Source organism: Salvia miltiorrhiza, chromosome 2 (assembly GCF_028751815.1).
Source record: "Salvia miltiorrhiza cultivar Shanhuang (shh) chromosome 2, IMPLAD_Smil_shh, whole genome shotgun sequence".
NCBI classification, from domain to species: Eukaryota; Viridiplantae; Streptophyta; class Magnoliopsida; order Lamiales; family Lamiaceae; genus Salvia; species Salvia miltiorrhiza.
The window spans coordinates 70,736,485-70,752,625 of record NC_080388.1 but is presented as its reverse complement, the minus strand read 5'-3'; the positions used below and the strand labels follow the sequence as shown (position 1 = coordinate 70,752,625).

The window sequence follows — 16,141 nt, the reverse complement described above, 5'->3', positions numbered from 1 at the left end:
ACGGGAATTAAGAAATTGATATTTTGTGTGTTAAGTGTGGTAGGTGAAAAAGTGAATAAAGGATAAATCTTTTGCCATTTTTAGAAACAGGTCAAGCTTCGTGGGACAACCCAAAAAGAAAAGTGGGTCACGCTTCGCGGGACGGAGGGAGTATTAATTCTCTTTCAATGAAGCTTGTTGATACAAAGAAACATATGATGTTTTTGTTAATTAAACTGGTGTTGATTTTTCCAATGTCAATATCATTGCAAGTGTGGAGAGTGCGTTCTAAAATGACTTATATTAAAAATAAATTATAAAATAGTATGAGAAATAAATGTGAAAGTTATTGCTTCCGCAAATCAGAGTATATTAGACTAATTGTTTGAACAATGAATCCAACAACAACTTATGAAAAGCAATAAAACAAAAAAAAAATAAAGTACCCACATTGAAATGATTTTTTATACTAGAATATTTATTGATTGCAGTTGTGAATCCACTAGGCTTAATAGAATCCCTCTTATTAAGTAAATCTAATAGAAATATTTTCTAAACTTATCATACTTAGTAGCAACAACTAGACTCTACTGAAGCTAATACTAACGTCACAGATAAAACAAACTCTATCATAGAGGGTGTTTGGCTAAGCTTATTTTAAAGAGCTTATAAGATGTTTAAATAGCTTATAAGAGATGCAGTTTCTTAAGAGCTTATAAGTTGTCAAAGTGTTTGGATAATTGAGATTATAAGCTAGAGAGATGATTTTTAGTTAGTGAGAGAAAATCTTTGTTAGAGAAAGAAAATCGAAGAAAAATAAAATTAGAATGATATATGATGAAAATAAAAAAATCATAGCTGAGTTATTTTTGTAAAATGAGTGTTGCTTATAAGATAATGAGAAAAGAAATTGGGGTAGATGAACTTATTTTATGGGGAGCTTATAAGCTCTTTAAGAGTTTATTTTACCAAACAATTTGAAGGAGCTTATAGGCTCCTAAACAACTCATAAGCTGTTTTAAAGAGCTTATAAGCTCACGAGTTTTCTATTCAAAGTAATTAAATTAGATGTTGGTTTGAACGTTGTAACAATATAACTTAATAGTCCTACTCTTCAATACATGTATTTTGCCTTTGATAAACTGGTAACAAATCTAATGGCTTCTTCAATACATGTATTTTGCCTTTGATAAACTGGTAACAAATCTAATGGCTTCCTCTTTTATTTATAGAGGTCTTAAATTTGGAGATCAAGGATATAGTAACTGATGTAGGTAGTTACAAATATGAAACTATTTTCAAGAGTTCCATTATTCAATCATTTTCCTTTTTCGTCTTCTTGAATATCTTGTCGCAGACATCTAATTAATTGTTTAAATCATATAGATATTATAGATTTTTATTTTAATATTAATTTAAAATAATTGTTAATCGTATAAAAAGTTAAAATAACTGAAAGTTTATGTATTTCAAAGAATAATTTCCAGTTGATATATAAAATTAAAATTTAATGAAAACTCGTGTAACTACTAACTAGGGGTAATTTTTTTTTATATAACAAAACCACTACTCCACTAGTCCCCAATTAATTCTCTAAAAAAATTAATCCCCAAGTAAAAAAAAAAAATCCCTAATTAAATTATATAATGCAAAATAATTAAGTAATTAGTTGTATAAATAAATAATAAAAGTCGCGAAACCTGCCCCCAGAACCCTCGGCCTCACCACATTCCACCCCACCGCCGCCACCGCCGCCCCAAAAGCCTTTCCGCATCTCTCTAACATCACTGCACTTCCACCAGCGTTCGCCGCCACCAAACATCGCCTCTTATTGTTTTCTCCGACAACCACCAGGCCTTCAACCACAGGTTCCCGTCGTGGGGAGTGGATGCAAAATATTTAGTTTCCCCCAATTCGCGAATATCAATGCGGGAAGAGAAAATCATCGGCGACGCGGCGGTGCCGGAATTCTCATTTAGCCTAGCTCGAGTGGCGGTAGCGCAGATCTGTCAATCGATAGGCTACAAAGGAGCTGAGAGGCCGGCGCTCGAATCCCTAACCGACATCGCCACCAGATATTTGAAAGCGGTAGCCAAATTGAGCGCGGAATCCGCCAATTCGAGCGGGCGCACCGAATCAAACCTCTTCGACATCGTCGCCGCGATCGAAGACTTGACATCGGTGCAAGGCTTCGACGGCGCGTGGAGAGTGAGATCGCGATCGTTGTGGAGGTCAGCCGTGATTAGGGATTTGATGAAGCTGGTCAAGTACACGGACCAAACTCCGTTTGCTCAGCCGTTGCCGCCGAGGAGGAGTTGCTCCGATAAAGAGAGATTGTCGAAATACAGGGATGAGAGCGGGTGGTACAATGAGGGGAGATTGAAGCACGTGCCGCTGTGGTTGCCAGCGGTGGTGGAGCGGGGCGGTGGGGCGGAGGAGAGGGAAGGGGAAGTGAAGTGGGAGGAGAGTTTGGAAAGGGAAAAGGCGGCAAATTTGGGGTGCAATGAGATGAAGAAGTTGAAAAGGGAATGCAATGGTGAAGGAGTGGAACAGGTGCGGGTGAAGAGAGGGAAAGTGAGATTTAAAATTGGTGATTTTGGAAATTTGAGGGTCAACTGTGAAAACAACGGTGGCGGTAGCGGCGGTGGCGGCGGACGAGGCGAGGGAGACTACGATGGCTATTAGAGCATCATCGCGTTTGTGTTGGTAGATAGAAGAAACCCAGATATTGTTAGCCTTGCTGAATTCAAGCTTAATTCTTGAAGTTTAATTCAACCCCAACGAAAAAATAGGATGTAACAAAATTGCATATAACATATTGATTGTTTGTTTTCTTAATTAATGCAGATTTTGGTTGGGGAATTTTGACCCTGTAACGCCAATCACATCGATGTTGGTAGCACAAAACTGGATAGGACAAGTAAGATTTTCATTTTAAATACCGAAAACTGGGATCTGAATAGTGAATATGCCTATTAAACAAAGAGAAATTTGTAGTATGTTTTCACAGAGTACTTGTGCAATTTTCTAAAGTGAAAATGTGTCTTTTACCCAAAAAAGAAAAAGTCTCACTTACAGTGGGACGCCCAAAATAGAAAGAGTCTCAGATATAGTGGGACGGAGGGAGTAAAAAAATAGAGTTAGCTCATTCTATTCAAATTCGGACACATAAATTAGAGAGAAGCAATAAAACTCAGCAAACTGGAGGGCAGGAGGCAGTGGCGGATGCGAGGGGGAGGAACGCCCAAAATAGAAAGAGTCTCAGATATAGTAGGACGGAGGGAGTAAAAAAATAGAGTTAGCTCATTCTATTCAAATTCGGACACATAAATTAGAGAGAAGCAATAAAACTCAGCAAACTGGAGGGCAGGAGGCAGTGGCGGATGCGCGGGGGGGGGGGGGGGGGTGTTGAAGCCCCCTCCCAATTTTTGAGTTTTTTTTTTAATATAGATATATATTTTATTTTTATATATGTATATGTGTATGTAAATAAGAAATAGAAGAAAAAATATAATACATTATTTATAGATTTATAGTATATCTAACTACCCATATTATTTGACATTGTACATTGATTTGTTATATTTATGTTATTTTTATCCTATTTTTTTCTTATTTAATTTTTAATGTTGAATTTGAGTTCATTCTAAAGTTAAAAGTAAAATTACTAATTATTAACAATGAAAGTTAGTTTATTTGTTTAGAAAATGAAATATATATATTTTAAAAAAGAATGCATAAAAGTATATTTTTGTATGCTTTCAATCTACTTAATATTGAATTAATTGAATTGCAAACAATTATTTATTATATTAAGTGATTGTTAAAAAAATGCATGAAAATGAAGTGTACGGAATGTTAAAAGAAAATTGCTTCTTCAGACGTCGTAGATCAATAAATTCAACCCCCTAACCTCAAATTCTGGATCCGCCCCTAGCAGGAGGGATTTAAAAATGGTAATGAATCTAATGATTCTGATGCCCACTCTTTCTGAGCAAGTGCTAGATATTTTATGTGTAAAGGATGAGTTTCAATTCAATCCGCACTAATCTTCACTTCCAAGACTTAACTAGGAAAATGCATGTATCGTTTGAAATTTGAATTGAACTTTTACGTCGAAGTTGGTTTTCACATTTTCTATATTATAGCATTCAAGTGGTCTTTCTTATCATGTCGAAACAAAATACGATATGATTATATGGATTATCAACCCTAGCTAGCCTCAATAGGTATAGAATAAATTATACAAAACTCAATTTAGTATAAGTGGAATACCAACTTACAAGTTTAGTTGGCCCTTTAATTGGAGATGGCTAATTGCAAAGTTAGTGATCTCATGGTCGAAAGATAATTATGTCAATGTTTTCATTGCTGAGTTAAACTTTGAGTAGCAGTAGTTGGCAGCTTCAAGAAAAGTAATGAAAACTCTTTGAGCATCTGCAATGGTTCGCTCCACGTTAGAGTAGTTGGCAGCTTCAAGAAAAGTAATGAAAACTCTTTGAGCATCTGCAATGGTTCGCTCCACGTTAGAGTGAACTTCACTCTATTATAGAATATAAAATATAGAGTAATTTTATATTGATTTCTGATAAAGTATTTTATCAACACCTAATCTAAATCACAAATTTTACCTAGTGTTTGATCGTGAGAAGCGAGAAAAAGTTGGATCGCTTGAGAGTCGAAGAAAATTGTTGTAGTATTAATAGAGAGAGAGAGCGTGTGTTTACAAGATACGGATGCATGGGTATTTATAGATTACATGCTAGGGGTAAAATAGTGATTTCATCTCTAAAAGCATGCTCCCCGCGTGGTCATGGGCATAATAGTAACTTTACCCGTAGGCGGGCGATTCCTCTGCTCTGGCGCGTGGGCAAATCACCTTTCTGTCTTTAGTGACTTCTCTGGCGAACACCATTCCTTTGGCGAAAGGGTCATTCCTCTGGCGAGGGTCATTCCTTTGGTGAGATCCGTTCCTCTGACCCTAGCGAGTCCTTTGTCCGCGTTCATTCCTCTGCTCCGCATATATTACTCCTTATCAATTTCTAACAATTAACTCAACATTTCACTTTACAATGGAATATTTTATTTTGAGTTTTCTATCTTTTAAATTATTATTTTTTATCTAATTATTACTATCTCCGTCCCATTAAAAATGACTCACTTCTATTTTATAATAAACTATTCCTTTCTTAATCTACGTGCCTAAGTCTTTGTGGTCTATTGAATTGGGACGAGGGAGTATTACATAATAATTGTAATTTTTTTTAGGATGAATCATATTAAGAAGACCAAGACGGTTAAGGTTCAAGTGATGCTTTCAATATGTTTAGGGATGAATTTTAAGGTTTTGGAGGATCTGGAAGTGATGTTAGAGAATTTGAAAGTGATCTTGGATCTAACAACTATTGAATGCATTGTTAATTTAATATTATTGTATTTCTATTTCTTGTAATTTTATGTTACAATATTTTTATGTTGTTGTAATTTTATTATTATATCGCAATTTTATATTATTGTATTTTACGTTGTTGCAATTTTAGAATTTTATATAATGTCTTTTATAATTTTGTAGTTTTATGTTATTATCAAGAATAAATGATAATACAATGAAACTAAACATCTATTTAGAATCAATTTAAAATATATTAATAACTAGAACTAATATCATAAAAAACATTTAAAAGTAAAAAAAAAAAAAAAACTAATTCTACAATTAAAACAAGATAAATAATAGTATCATATGAAAATAAAAGAAATAAAACAAGAAAATAAATGGAAAACCAAAAAATAAATGTGAGTATCGTGATAAACAGTACTCCCCTGCAAAGCAGAGGAGAGCGCTAATTTGGAGTGTCGTTGGAGATGCTCTACATAATCTTAGCTTAGTAATTCTCGACTATATATATCTCTGCAATCTGCCACATTCCCATTTGGGAAAAACAATGAAGTTTTTGGCAAAGAATGAATCAAGGGAACCAATCAAATATTTGAAAAAATGAATGCTAAAATTTCCCTCTTTTCCCTTGTCTCATCTTCAGACAATCAAGATTCCTCTGTTTCTTGAAGATGATTGTATTCAAGAATCCCCATTTGATCACTGTGAAAAAATGATTCAAGAAAGCAAGCCTTTAAACCTTTTCTTTGGCATAGAACTCATAGATTTCGATCGTGTAAGAGAAATCTTGATCGTGACCAATATGGTGATCTGTTTTGAAGCTTCTCCAAAACAAGCAGCCTACAACTGTATCGAGATTTAGCGTCATAGCATACAAGTAGGCGATGAGCATTCCCTCAAGAAGAATAATGGCTGGCCGGTTTAGGGCTTGATTATTATAGGCTCCAACAACTCTGTATTCGAAGAGGGCTTCAATGGCGGCCAAGGCCAGGTTGATAGGCAGAGCCAGAGACAATGCAGTTGCACTTCTCCCCTTGATCACGAGGCACGCCTCGATGATGGGCATGAGGCCACCGCGCTTCTCCATTGCAGACGAGGCCAAGGCCAGGTTGCAGATGATGTACGCGTGGGCAAGGATGATGGAGCAGAGGATGGCTCCAACGGCCGAGAAGAGGAGGGACGAGGGGGACGAGAGGCCTAGAATGTCGAGGCAGATGAAGAAGATGGCTAGGAGGAAGAAGCATGTGGCATTTGCTGCAAGGATGAGTAGTGAGTTGCATAGTTGGGTGATGAGGAGTGGTTTGTAGAGCTGTGATGGATTGCTGGTGTTGTGGTGCAGGGTCCCGACCACGGCGGCTTTGGCGAGGAGGAGAGACGAGCACGACAAGGGGGAGACGAGGAGGGAGGCGAGGGTGGTTTGGGAGAGCTTGAGGTTGAGGATGTTGAGGAGGGGTGAGGATGGAGGGAAGCCTGCGGCGAGGAAGAGGGAGGTGAGGCGGCCGTGGACTAGCGGGAGGAGGCGCGAGGAGGAGACGAGGGGCGGGGCGAGGAGGCCGCAGACGGCGAAGGGGAGGAGGAGGAGGATGGGGGTGGAGGTCAAGTGTTGGTAGTTTTTGAGGAAGGTGAAGATTGATCTTCTCATGATGTTTGTGCTTGTTTTTGCCATTTTTTGATGTGGGGGATTTTGATTAGAGATTGTGATTTGTGTTGGCTTAATTGAATTTGATTGTTGATGTTTGGTGTTTATGGGTGAAATTGGATTGGCCAACAGCTAAAAGACTACAAGAGAGAGAGAGAGAGGAGATACCAAGAAGAAAAAGACAGCATAGATGGAGTTGTCTCACCTTCGTTTTCATCAATTCTTCTTAGTTTGTGCTGTTTTTATATGTGTCCTTGTGATCTCCGGTCCCCCGCTCCAAGGGATCGCGCCAATATCATGTTTGCATCTCCTATTTTTAACATCATCATTGGAAATGGATTGAAAATAATTTTTTTTTAACTTTAATCATTTTCTAAAATTTCCATTAATTATATACTTTGATACAAAGGCAGTGGCGGTTCTGAGGGTGTGCGGGCTGGGCGACCGCACAGGGCCCCGAAAAATTGAGGGCCCCCGATTATATATAGGTCTATATATTTATATATACTTAAATAATTGATAAATGAATAACTTTATTAACTAGTTCAGTGGAAAGATGCTCTCTTCAAGTTATATGAAATCTTGTTGATGTAGGTTCGATTCTTGAGAGTTACAATTTTACATTTTTATTGCTTTGGGCCCTTTTCCTTCATTAAGTGGTGTGTGAAATTGATGATGAAAGTGTTATTAGTGATTTTGTTTAGTTATAATTTTATATTTTTATTGCTTTGGGGCTCCTTTCCTTCATTAAGTGGCGTGTGAAATTGATGATCAAAGTGTTATTAGTGATTTTGTTTCAAAATTTACAAGGAGAGCAACACTTCTCAAGTAAATGTTTTAGTTTTTACATGCTTATTGTGTAATAAAATAATAATAATAATAATAATAAAAACTACTGTGAATAGGCGAAAGTACCCACTTTTATAACTTGTCTTACAAAAGTACCCACCCAAGCCAAAGTCTAAAAAGTCAAAGCCGACATGCTTGGTTTTTTGGAAAAGCAGACCTGACATGCTTCGGTTTTTGTAAAATGTCTAACTCACGTCAATTTCACAAGTTAAAAATGTGATGAAGAGACAATAATTGCCCAACTCACGTCACTTTCACAATCTAATGTATACTGTATGTTTGAAAATTTATAAAAAAATTAGCTTACGTTTGCGTTATAAAAACATTAGTAAGAGGACTAAAAATTTCACTATTATGTGTATTATGCAACAAAAAAATATTTAGAAACCAATGAAACAATTAGCCGCCGGAAATTCATCGCCGTGAACAGTAGCCGGCGGTCCAAACTATACACGGCTACTGGTCAGCGGCTATGAACTTCCGGCGGCTAATTACTCCATTTGTTTTATAATATTTTTTTGTTGCATAATATACATAATAGTGAATTTTTGAGCCCTCTTAGTAATATTATATTATAACACGAATACCTTAATTTAGAGTTTTTATTTAAATTTTTAATTTTATTTTTTTTATATTACAAGAAGTATACATTGATGTCAAATATGAGAGATACTGAATCTGCAAAAAATTGGATTATAGTGGGGTAAAAATACTCACTTTATGCATGATTTGATTGAACACAAAATAATACAGTAAACACATAAAATAATAGGCTATTTTTGAAGAAAACACTTGAAACTCCTGAAATGTAAACACAAAAATATTTTAGCTCTAAAAAAACAATTAGCCGCCGGAAATTCATAGCCGTGAACAGTAGCCGGCGGTCCAAAATATACACGGCTACTGGTCAGCGGCTATGAACTTCCGGCGGCTAATTAATCCATTTGTTTCATAATATTTTTTTGTTGCATAATATACATAATAGTGAATTTTTGAGCCCTCTTAGTAATATTATATTATAACACGAATACCTTAATTTAGAGTTTTTATTTAAATTTTATTTTATGTGTTACAATATTAATTCATATTCAATTATATAAATTTAGACTTATTGAGTTTATTTTGTCAATTTCCTTCTCGTGAATTTACTGCAAAGAGATTGCCCCCTATAAAGCTGCATTGTACCCGTGAATTGTCCAATCACCCTTTAAGTTTATAATAATAATAAAAATTAGGTCTGTTTAAAAATTTTAAATCAAGATTATTATGAAACTAGAATTTTTTTTAAAGCTAATTAAGTATTTACCCGCCTGTTAATCCTAGCCGGTCACAGTAGCCGCTGGGATCCATTTCCAGCCGGCTACGTCTAACGGCTACGATTAACAGGCGGGTAATTGTTGTATTAGCTTCAAAAAAAAACTTGTTTCATAATACGCTACATTTAATTTTTTTTCAACTTTCTTATACATGTTTAATAACATGAATACCTGTCTTTATTTTTTCGAACTTAAGGCATTTAGGGTTACAAATAATGCCATTTCCTCAGATTTAGAGTCATATTTAACTACATCTCTTACACATTTTCTTACACAAGTGTACTTGTGTAAGAAAAGTGTAAGAACTTTTACGGAAAACGATGCAAACCTATCACCATCAATTGCAAAGTGGGTAGTTTTATAAGACATCTTATATGGGTGGGTAATTTTGTAAGATAACTAACCAAAGTGGGTACTTTAAATTCCATCCCTAAAAACTATCGCTCGATAATATATATATTTTTTGTTTTATATTTTTGATACATTTTTAGCTATAAAAAGGGCCCGATTTTAAATTTCGCACCGGACCTTCCGTAGGTTAGCCCCGCCCCTGTACAAAGGTAAACTCCAAATTATATGTGCTTTACTTATAAAAAATGTTTTGAACTATAAGAGATGTTTTTAAAATCCTAAACTATTAAGTTTGTATAAAAAATGTCCAGCGTTCATATTTCGGTCCCGAGAATCATGATTTGGCTCGCCGAATACCATCGTATAATTTATATTTTATTTTTATAAATGACATGACACAGAATCACGTTGTTTCATGTCATATCATTTATAAAAAACATTAAATTGACGTTGAATAAACTGACCTTCAATGCAATTTGAATCAACTGGCGTGACACAAAACGAGATTGTTTTTGTTGTCTATGATTTCGTAAGCTTATAATCCAGTTTGTATACTCTGGAGTTGTAAAGTTTACTCTGGTGAAGTTGCCAGAGCAGAGAGACCGCGCCGCTGCTTTCGCCAGAGGAATCGGTCTTCTGCCAGAGCAGAGGAATCACTGTTGCCAGAGCAGAGAAATCGCGCTGCTGGTAGAGCAGAGAGATCGCTCTGCTGCCAGAGTCAGAGCCGAGGCATATCAGAGTCAGAGTTGCCAAGGCAGAGTCAACACTTCAGAGACAGAGTCAAAGTTTCTTTTGCAGAGCTAACTGTTTTGCATAACGGTTTCTTTGATGGTTGTTTACAGCTCGTTATTTTTCAAAGCTTGCTATATAATGAGCAATTGGGTGTCTATTGTAGAAACACCAGCCAAAACACTTGTAACACCTTGTAAAATTCTCAGTTCGCGAATCAATAATAGAAGCTCCCTTTCTTGGTCCCGTGGATGTAGGGTTTCAGCCCGAACCACGTAAATCTTTTGTGTTCATCGCAATTTCTTCGTCGATTTTCTTTACAATTTTTTTAAATGATATGGCATACAACGACATCATATCATTTAAAATAATAAAATATAAATTATACGGTAGCATCTGGCGAGCCACGTCATGATTTCGAAAATCGAGAAATAGTAAAAAATATATTTGATACAAATCTAATTTTGGGGTTTTTAAAAATATTTCTTATAGTTCGAGATATTTATGGTTTGAAATATTTTTTATAAAACGAATATAATTTGATGTTTAATACTCGTATGATATTTAAGATACTATATATTAATGCAATGAAATACATGATAAAATTAGATATCGCCAAAAAAGTTTGCTAACTGCTCTCGAATCCTATGTGACTTAAAAGGCATCGAAATTGGATAAAATAAACGACACCACCTTATCCGTGATGATATATAAACTATGAGTTGTCTGTCAGCTAATGAAAAGGCATATAATACAGTTAGGTACAATGATTTAACATACATTACACCTAATTACGTATATATAAGGATGAGTTAAAATAAAAAAAATATTTTAAAATATGAATTATGAAAATGTTTAGACTTTTTATTAGACAAATAATTTTTAATCTTTCGATCATGAAGATCTACGAATGATTCATCACTTTGTTGGATGAATTCATGGTCCTTAATTCAAATCTTTATAAAGAGCGGCAATTTTAATTTTTAAATTCATATATTTTCACATCGAATTCATATATATTTCACATAAAATTCATGATTGCCTAATTTATATTTTAAAAGAGGTTTGTAGCCTAACAATTTCATATATATGTGCATATATGCACATATAATATATACTCCATCTTTGGATGAAGAATTTTAGAACAAGTAATGTTACATCATAAAAGGTAAGAGAGCTTAGGAATTAAGGCAGGAGTTTTCATGCATTGCTTCAAGTTTAAATTAAAGCGAGTACTTATTGGATGGCTTAAAATAGACTCATTGTCCAAGCGCAATGAAATTTAATTATTAGTATAACTTTTTTCGAATTTATATTACTCCAATATTCAATGAGATTATTACATAAAACTTTTGTTATAAGATTTTCAAACAATATATGGTACTACAAGATCTGGAAGGTCTCTATCTGAAAATGTTCCCATGGCCTATATAAATATAACGTTGGCAAGAATTTTGTGTGCATATGTCCTAAATCCAGTTACAATTTATTGGTTTTAAATTTAATTTATTTACTCATAATTAAATATATTAATGATGTTGGCTAGCACAAATATAAGGGAGATTAGCCAATAAATTAACAATGACATTTTTTTTGGTTAGCCTTAACAATGACACGGTGACTTTCATATCATTTAATTAGGGAAAATACGATAATTTAAGTTTATAGTGTGGTGTATTTGGAAAACGAGGAACGAGTGTATCTTCAACAATGGCTCTTGGAGTAAGGATAAGCTGATTGTCGAGATTAAGACAATGATGTGGAGCTGGAAGAATGTCTTTAAACTGAAAATCTACTCTTCGGACTTCCGATCATGGCTGGAGCAAGCAAGTTGGACGGAGTGATGTTGTTTTTCGTTCCTTTCCCTTGTTTCCTTCTTTTTCCCTCTCTTTGAGGCCCTGTGTTGTTTTTGTTTTCTCTGGTACTGCTGGTACCGAACGTTTTTCCATTGGTTTATATTAGTTTCCTTCTTTCCTGATCAAAAAAAAAAAATTACATTATTCAAATTTGAAAAATTGTTTTGATCATAAGTTCATAACTTCAACTCGTTTGCGACACCGAAAAGTCCAATTGATAATCAAATTTTACGCTTGACATTTTCACCTATATAAATTTAACGACATTTTCATCAAAACCACATTGCGTTATTGCTTTTTTTGGTTATAACTTATAACACAAAATCGAGAAAAGTTCTACCATGCATAATATTGGAGTTGACAACTCATTTTTGTTTGTGCAGGAGAAAAGCCAAGACATAAAATAGCAAACAAAATTTGGATTATCCAGCCAACTAGCTAGTGAAATAATACTGTATACCTCTGAATGATTTTATACATCATGACCATATATAATAATTGAATAATGATCGATGTTGATAATTCGAATATATATATTGGATCGAATATTACTCCCTCCGTCCCACGAAGCATGACTCAGTTTCTTTTTTGGTCCGTCAACCCGCGAAACTTGACTTGTTTCATTTTTTGGCAAAAAATTTACCATTTATTCATCTTTTCATTTTTTCACCTACCACACTTAACACACAAAATACCAATTTCTTAATTACCGTACCGAAAAGAACTAGGTCATGGTCATGGGACGGAGGAAGTACTTCCCTAAGCTTTCGATTATTATTTCTTTTAGATAGAGCCGAAATTCAATTGTATTATTCTATATATTCAGCAAGGAACATTGTTTTGAAAAAAGGAATAAATATAATAGAGAGAACAATTTTTTCAAACGAACAAATTATACTTAATTAGAGCCAAACACAGTCTTATTGATTTATTAATGCCCTTGGTAAGTCATCAATTTCTTCACGTTTTTTTTAGAACATTGATTTATCATTGTACTTGTTTTTGTATTTATGGAATTATGCATCGAAGGAAAGAAAGATAAAAATAAATAACTAAAATGGCTGACTCTTCTGGCCAAGGGTTGAGTAAAAAATGTTTTATACTAATTTGGGATAATTGCATATCTTATTTGTCACATATATAATTATGAAGTTGGTAACTGATTACTTGGAGCGAGTGATATTTAATTCTACTAGTCTATGATTTTGATATATTTATATTTTATAATGTAGAAGTCAACTTTTAGATTCACTTTTCTCCCTTTGAAATAGACATATATATTAGTATATTTTTAATTATTTATTTACTTTATATTCTGGCGATGCTTTGAAGTGACAAATAATTATGTCAATGTCGATAGTTGATCAATGTAACAAACCTCGATAGTTTATTTATTTTATTTTATTGGCGATGCTTTGAAATAGACATAATTATTTTACATATTAATTAAAATACAAAAAAATGAAAATTGATTTTGATATAATTAACTAATTGGCATATAATTTAAATTGAATCCCATTATTTTACAGGTTCTTGTTAATGCTGCTTGAATATTAATCTTTTCTCCAAGAGATAGCTAACTTCTCCATATACTATATATATTTTTATTGAAACATTTTTTAAATTATACTCCCTCCGTCCCACTCCAATAGGTTCATTTTCCTTTTTGGGTAAAAAAGTTGTACTTAATTGGTGTGGACCACACCACTTTACTACCACTTTTCTACTAAAAAGTAAGTTTTCTTAATCTCCGTGCCCAAAAGAAGTGAGCCTATTGGAGTGGGACGGAGGGAGTATAACGTAACAAAAAATCCGAGTATAAATTATTTAGTAGTTTGCCGTATAAGAAGGGAAAAAAATCCACTATCTGTGATACAGAACTTAAGTTGACTGTATATTGGACCATGACAAATAAAGTGTGCAAAAAAATCAGAATCCGAGTGTAAATTATTTAGTAGTTTGCCTTCCCCTCTCTCCACTTGGATGCTACATTGGACCATGACAAATAAGTGTGCAAAAACAGCTCAAATTTATACATTATTGTAGTCAACTATTTCGATCGTAGCTAAATTCAAATGAACTTTAATAGAGAATTTAGCACTTTTTCAAACTATAAGCCATAACTCTGGATTAGCCTATACATATGAAAAACACCGATAAGAATACTATCTCGAGCAGTAATAATGATATCAAGTATATCTTTCGGTAGAAAATCAGCTTCCTCCTCCGGATTAGCCATAACTCTCGCAGCCAACATCGAGTCAGTATAAATGCGTAATGGCTTAAAGTCACGAAATATACTTTTTCAACCCTCTGATATCAAATTATGGATCCGCCCTTAAAAAAATGGATAAGTATTTGAATAGGCATTGAGGCATCTTCGATGACCCTAAATGTACCCCATGTCACATGCAATAATTATTTTGCACCTTTGCTGTCACAGAAGAAGCACTAGTCTAAGTAATCCCAAATTAAAGCATGTGATATGAAAGGCATTCATTTGTATGTATATGATGATGATGCTATAAGAAAGTCGAATCTTGGGCCATGCTAAGAATGATATGTTTTGTCTTGTTAAATCACGAATCATTGTGATTGGAATCTGGTAAATAAAGTTTCGTCTCTTGTTTGATTCATGTCAATATTCGATAGTGTAAATATCATAATGCACGACCTTCTTGAATTGGGAGATTTCATATAAACATACATTACTTTGCTGCCTTCCAATGATGAAAACCTCCAATAATGAGGAAAGGTACAATTGGGACATATAGATTTCATGTTATTTAGGTGAACATTTCCTCAATATTAACAGAATGAACAAAAATTTGAAACTTTAATTTACAAAGGGTAAATATCCATTATTACCCCAATATTTAAGTAAATCAACGAGAATGTCTCAATGCAAATATAATTACAAAAAAGTACTCAATGTTTCAATAGAATCATGTTCGAAAAAAATGTCTCAATGCAAATATTGTAGCTCATATTCATTCTCCTTTTTTCTTGAATTAATTTGTTCATAATAAAAGGAGTTGCGATCTTCTATGACTAAAATGGAGATTTTATTCGCTTCTCGCCTGATTTTGCTACAAATTTCTATATAAACGATCTAAAGATATCTGATTTTGTTTTATTTTAGCTTTAAAGTACGTGTCTTCCACCTCTGGACAAGATTTCTCGAGACTATTTAATTGACCAACATTTAAAATCCATTTATACAACAACAAAGCTATGCTCAGTCAAGGCGAAACCTACTATATATAGAAAGGACTACCTCCTTTAAAATAGAGAATCTCATGTTCAGCCAAACCGAAACCTTCCATATAAAGAACTACCTCCTTTTGAATAGAGGATCTCGTGTGTCCAATTCAATTATGATTTTAAATAAAGAATCTCACTGTTGTATTTAATAAATTTGAAAATACTAGTACTAGTACATAAATTGTGAGCGAGTATTAGTGGTACACGTTGTGCATTACGATCAATGGCGGATCCAGAGAGGGGTAGGGGGGCTGAAGCCCCCTTCCAATTTTTGAGTTTTTTTTAATAAAAATTATAGATATATAATTTTATTTTATTCTGTATATCTATATCTATATATATGTATATAAATAAGAAATACAAGAAAAAAATATAATACATTGTTTATAGTATCCAACTATCCATATTACTTGTTTAATATTGTACATTGATTTGTTACATTTATGTTATTTTTATCCTATTTTTTTCTTTCTTATTTAATTTTTAATGTTGAATTTGAGTCAATTCTCAAGTTTAAAGTAAAATTACGAATTATTAATAATGAAGATTAGTTTATTTGTTTAGAAGATGAAACATTTTTTTTAAATGCATAAAAGTATGTCTTTATATGCTTTCAATCTACTTGATGTTAAATTAATTGAATTGCGAACAATTATCTATTATATTAAGTGATTGTTAAAAAAATGCATGAAAATGAAGTGTACGGAATGCTAAAAAAAAATTGCTTAGGGGGCGTGTAAATGTTTTCTGACGTCGTTCAACA

The 16,141-nt window shown here is 33.8% G+C and overlaps 2 protein-coding genes across 2 annotated transcripts; one reads left to right on the top strand and one right to left on the bottom strand.

Annotated features, from left to right (window-relative positions):
• The first annotated feature begins 1,654 nt into the window (after positions 1-1,654).
• On the top strand, positions 1,655-2,841 carry LOC131008864 (transcription initiation factor TFIID subunit 8-like). Its single transcript, XM_057935960.1, has one exon. It carries the CDS (start codon positions 1,906-1,908, stop codon positions 2,662-2,664), a length of 759 nt encoding a protein of 252 aa, XP_057791943.1. The 5' UTR covers positions 1,655-1,905; the 3' UTR covers positions 2,665-2,841.
• A 2,920-nt stretch (positions 2,842-5,761) lies between these two features.
• On the bottom strand, positions 5,762-7,322 carry LOC131008859 (uncharacterized). The gene has a single exon (XM_057935954.1). It carries the CDS (start codon positions 7,038-7,040, stop codon positions 6,108-6,110), a length of 933 nt encoding a protein of 310 aa, XP_057791937.1. The 5' UTR covers positions 7,041-7,322; the 3' UTR covers positions 5,762-6,107.
• Between the last annotated feature and the right edge of the window lie 8,819 nt (positions 7,323-16,141).